Genomic DNA, 4,446 nt, shown 5'->3' with positions numbered 1-4,446 from the left:
GAGCCCGGCTCGGCGGCCGCGGGGACCCTGCGGCCCTCCTGGTGCCTGGCGGAGCCGAGGTGGTGCCCGTCCGGCTCGCCCAGCGGAGCGGCAGCCCTCGTCCCTGCGGGTCCCATAGCTCCGGTTACGCCGCTGGGGAAACCGGCCCCGCTGCCGGCTTCTCGGTGCCCTGGGGCCCCTGCTCGCACGCTAACGCCTGCCGCTCCCCGCGTCGCGTTGCGGGAGCGCCCGTAGGCCGAGCCAGGCCCTCAACCGCCCGGTTTCTCCCTGTGGCATCTGTAAAATGGGGATAAAAGCATCTTCCCAGCAGGCTTCGAAATTGCCTGTAAATCACTGTAATGCCCTGGTAGGAGAGGTGCTAAGTGCAAATCATGTAATTATTTCAAGCCAAAGCATATTTCATCAAGGCAAAAGAAACTAATTCTATCTCGACTTCCAAAGAAATGCACACTTTTATGGGGTAATAGCCTAATTACCAGCATCTCCTGGGAAAAAAAGAGAGAGCATATGCTGGGAAAAGTTGCAGGAGGCAGGTTACAAACGCCCAGATCAATTAACGCCAAGGAACACTCTGCCTCCAGGGGAAGCCGGTTCTTCACCTCAGATGAACCGGAGGAGGTCCTGGCTCACACTGCGTCCTGCCGGCAGCGGGGCCAGCGCGTGCCCCGTCCCCCCGCGTCACGGGCACCCCCAAACCCCCCTTCCGCCGCCGGCCCCCTCGCCGGCCCAGGGCACGGCGGCACCGGCCCGCGGCGAGCCGAACGGAGCACGGCGCCGGCCCCGCGGAGTTTGTGCCGGCCGGGTGAGCCGGGCCTGCTGGGTTTTCCCTCGCTGCCGTGGCCAGCTCGCACAGCCGTGCCTGGCGAAGCGGCCCTGCACCGCCCTGGCTGCTGTCCCAGCTCCAGGCGATAAATATAGACCTGCCCCTCGCACCGCCCGTTCCCTGCAAAAGAGATTTTGCAAGCGCCAAGCAAGGGCCCGCAGTGACTGACAAGCACACGTTGGCCCCTGCCTGCGGCCAGCGAAAGCCTCGCGGTTTGCTAGCGTTTTATAACAGACGCGCGGTCCCGGCGCGGCAGCGAGCCCGGAGATTCCCCGTGTAGGGCGTCAGCGGGTTTCCGCGGGGCGGCCGTGCCACATGGCATGCCGCGAGAGCGCTGCAAAGGGCACCGGGTGGCGGGGGCCTCGTGCCCGGCGCAGGATCCTGTTGCGTCGGGCTCGCCGATTCGACGAGAGCGGGTTATTTTTTGACCCGTTCCTCAACACTGAAGTCTTCTGCGCTGGGGTGGAAACGTGGCGCGTGCGAGCTGGTCCCGACCGCGGTGGACGAGCGCAGGTCTCTGTGCGGCGGTGGCGACGGGGTGCGCGGGGCGCGGGCTCCGCTCGCGAGCCCGCCGCGGCCCGGGGGGACGGCGCCTCTGCCTTGGGCCCGGCTCCCGCAGCGCTAACGCTCGCATCTCCCTGCGTTTCGCACCAAGGCATGGAAGCGAACACCGCCGCCCACGGAGCAGAGGGTCAGCGCGGGAGCCCCCACCAGGCGCCCGTAAGTCTTTGGGGGCCGCTGGCCACCCCTGGAGATGCTGCCAGGTATCTCCCTTCGTGCCTGGTGGGCAGAGCCGCTTCGCTTTGGGACGTGCTGCTCGGTCCTTTGGCAGAGCGTGAGCGCTTTCCGCGAGTCGGCAGCGCCAGAGATAACGCACCCGGAGGGGCTTGCGGGCCAGATCTAGCTAATTTAACCCTTTCGAAAGGCTTTCGGGAAGGTCTTCCGGGCCGACCCAGGCACCCACACTATCCTCTGTCCTTTCCATTAACCATCTCCCAAGTCTTTCTGAGCGCCCTGGTTTCGTCGGCCCCGAGCGCAGGCTGTGTCCGTGCCAGGCAGGTCCCCGGTGCCAGGCTGTGGCTTTGCTGCAAGAGGCTCCGGAGTTTCTCTGGCAACAGCTGCAGGAGACACGCGGCTCCCTGGAGAGCTGGCGGGGCCGCTGGCTGCTCTCGCTGGGGAGATCAGTGGGGTGGTGCAGGGTTATGCCATTTCTAGGTCCAGCCTAAGCTCTCCAAGGTGCAAATTTGGGGCAGAAAGATTGCTTTAGGCTTTGGAAGCTGTAGTCTTCCCCCATTGCTCACTACTTGGAGTATTTGTGCATCTGAGCAGAGTGTAAACCCCCCTTGATTCAGAGGTACCTTTAAATCAGAGTTTCTGCAAAGCCGTTGGCTGCTTCTTGGAGTCCCCCGGGGCAATCCTCAAGCTGTGAGGGATTAATATATCATTTGTGACTGCTAGCACCAACAGGTGCCTGCAGACAGCCGGTTCCCCGGGCCCTCGGCACTAGCAAGGCTCCGCACGGGCACTGCAAGGCGCCTCTCCCTGCCCGAGCCCGGGGCAGAGACCTTGCCAGGGCCGTAGCGAGGGCCTTTGCTTTAAGGCAAGGGGGAGATGAAGACCCAAATCCTGTTCTCAGGGCCAAGCCTTATCCCTGGCAGTGCTGGACTCAGCAACCCACCCTGGCAATGGGCAGCGCTGCTGCCCGGTGCCGGGGAGCTGGGATCTGCGGCTTGGGCGGCAGGGAGAGGGTCCGGTCCCAGTGGAGCCCGCCTGCCCGAACCTTGGCACCGTCAGCACTGCGGGCCCTCTGTCTAGCTAGGGAATGAGGTTTGCTTGGGGTTTTGGTGTTAAAATAAATAATAATAAAATAATAATAAAAAAAATTAAGAAGATCCTGAGTGAAAGCTGTCTGAATTGATGGGTTTGTTCTGGGAGAGCCCTAGGAAATCATCCTTCTGGCTTCAGCTCCCTCGGCTCTTGCCTCCTGCTGCTCCCTGACGTTTTACCCCGTTCACATTCAGACCCACAAGCAGGATGCAGGCGGGGGCCCGTATTTGGTGCAGGCTGCTGTCAGAAGCGAGGTGCCTGGATTTTGTAGCTTTTTGTCCCTTCTGATAACTCAGACCTAATTCTCCCGCAATCCGACCTTGAGCGTAAGCCTGGCTCTGCGCCGGTCCCGGGCTGGGTCCGCGGGGAGAGGCGCGTGGGTGCCCGCGGAGCTCTGCCCTGGCGAGGGCGCGGGTTGCGCCCCGTCCCGCGGCCCGGCCGGCTGTGAGCGGCGCAGAGCTTTCCCAGGCTCCGGGGCTCCGTTAGGGACGGTTGCCATACCTCACCTCGAGCAACTCTTGGCCAGGACTCAGGTACTGAGAGTCTTGTGTTCGTGGCCTCCGTTCAAACCGGTGTTCAGCGCTGGGGCCGAGGCCAAAAGCAGTCTCCCTCGCGGGCTGGGGACATGCCTTTCCCTGGAGCTCGGCACAATTGAAAAATAACTGCACAGGCATTTCTCCAAAGACTAAACATTTGCTCACATGCCAAGAAAAATAACTTGGACGACTTCTTAAATAATGCCACCTGGTGTCATCTACTGTAACGCAGAAAATGGTGCGCTCGAGCTAAGAGACGTTGCGGAAGTGTGGGAACAGCTACAACTCTCCGGCTTGCAGGTTTTCTTTCAGCCCTGCTCTCGCAGGTGAGACGCGAGGCGTTTCCGCACCCGCCGGGAGCAGGAGGCAGCACCTGGCGCGACTGCAGTGACGCACGCGCCAGGCAAAGACGACCCGCGGGGTCTGCACGGTCCCGAGGCAGCGCGGCCAAAACCTGCCTCTCTCCAACTCAAGAGTGACGATGGGAAAGTGGAAAATTGAAACATCTCCAGCTCTTAAGTGCTTTTGCATTTATTTTTGGCTGCTGAGACGTTCAGCTTGCGTGCGGGGGGCTGTGTTCTGTAACTCTTCCAGGAAACCAAGGCTGAGGAGAGAGCAGAGGATCCCCACGGCGGCAAGGAAGAGCCCCAGGCTGCGATGGGGAGCAAAACGTGGAGGGAGCTGGTGGGGGAGCTGAGGCGGTTCCTGTGGAACCGGGAGGAGAGGACCTGCCTGGGGAGGACAGCCACCAGCTGGGGTAGGTGCCTCGCGGGGTCCCCTCCCAGGGCTGCTGCCGCTTCTTGCCCCGACGGAGGCGCCTGCCCGCGAGCGTCCTTGTGCCCGTCGCTCCCGCAAGCAGTTTGAGTTGCGTTTCTAACGGGGCACAACGCGGCCCTGCGAAAGCTGCCCACACGGGCCGGGCTGGCTGGGCCGGCCCCGCAGCTGCAGTGCTCCCAAAGGGCTCCCCAAAAGGGCCGGGGGGAGGCCAGCACCCCCCGCCGGCAGTGAGCGTCCATCGTGCGAGGCCCTGAGCCCTGGCGGCGTGGTGGCCTCAGAGGGAGGTGGCACCAAGTCTGCAGTGTGGCGGTGGCCGGGAATGCATGTGGCCGTGGGGGTGATGGTGGCAGCTAGGGACAGCAGTGGCCCATGCGGCCCTGTGCCGGTGCTGTGGGGAGCAAATGGCGGCGGAGGGGATGGTGGCGGAGGGGATGGATGTGGAGGGGATGGTGGCGGAGGGGATGGTGGTGGAAGGGATGGTGG

At 63.0% G+C, this 4,446-nt stretch overlaps 1 protein-coding gene across 3 annotated transcripts in view; it reads left to right on the top strand.

Moving 5' to 3' along the window:
• The first annotated feature begins 1,460 nt into the window (after window positions 1-1,460).
• ATP1B4 (ATPase Na+/K+ transporting family member beta 4) overlaps window positions 1,461-4,446 on the top strand; it is a 9,550-nt gene continuing 6,564 nt past the window's right edge. Inside the window, exons 1-2 of one of the 3 annotated variants that reach the window (XM_085319614.1) lie at window positions 1,461-1,543; window positions 3,781-3,943. In XM_085319614.1, coding sequence (XP_085175740.1) covers window positions 1,481-1,543; window positions 3,781-3,943 — 226 coding nt within the window. In that variant the 5' untranslated portion in view covers window positions 1,461-1,480. Of the gene's footprint in view, window positions 1,544-3,439; window positions 3,513-3,780; window positions 3,944-4,446 lie in introns of those variants that run through there. The other 2 variants (XM_085319613.1, XM_085319615.1) reach the window with 2 other exon arrangements.

This window comes from Rhea americana, unplaced genomic scaffold (genome assembly GCF_003343005.1).
Source record: "Rhea americana isolate MKP2758 unplaced genomic scaffold, rheAme1 scaffold_6, whole genome shotgun sequence".
Classification (NCBI taxonomy): domain Eukaryota; kingdom Metazoa; phylum Chordata; class Aves; order Rheiformes; family Rheidae; genus Rhea; species Rhea americana.
Note: the sequence above shows the minus strand (reverse complement) of the source record. Positions and strands in the feature narration are given on the sequence as shown.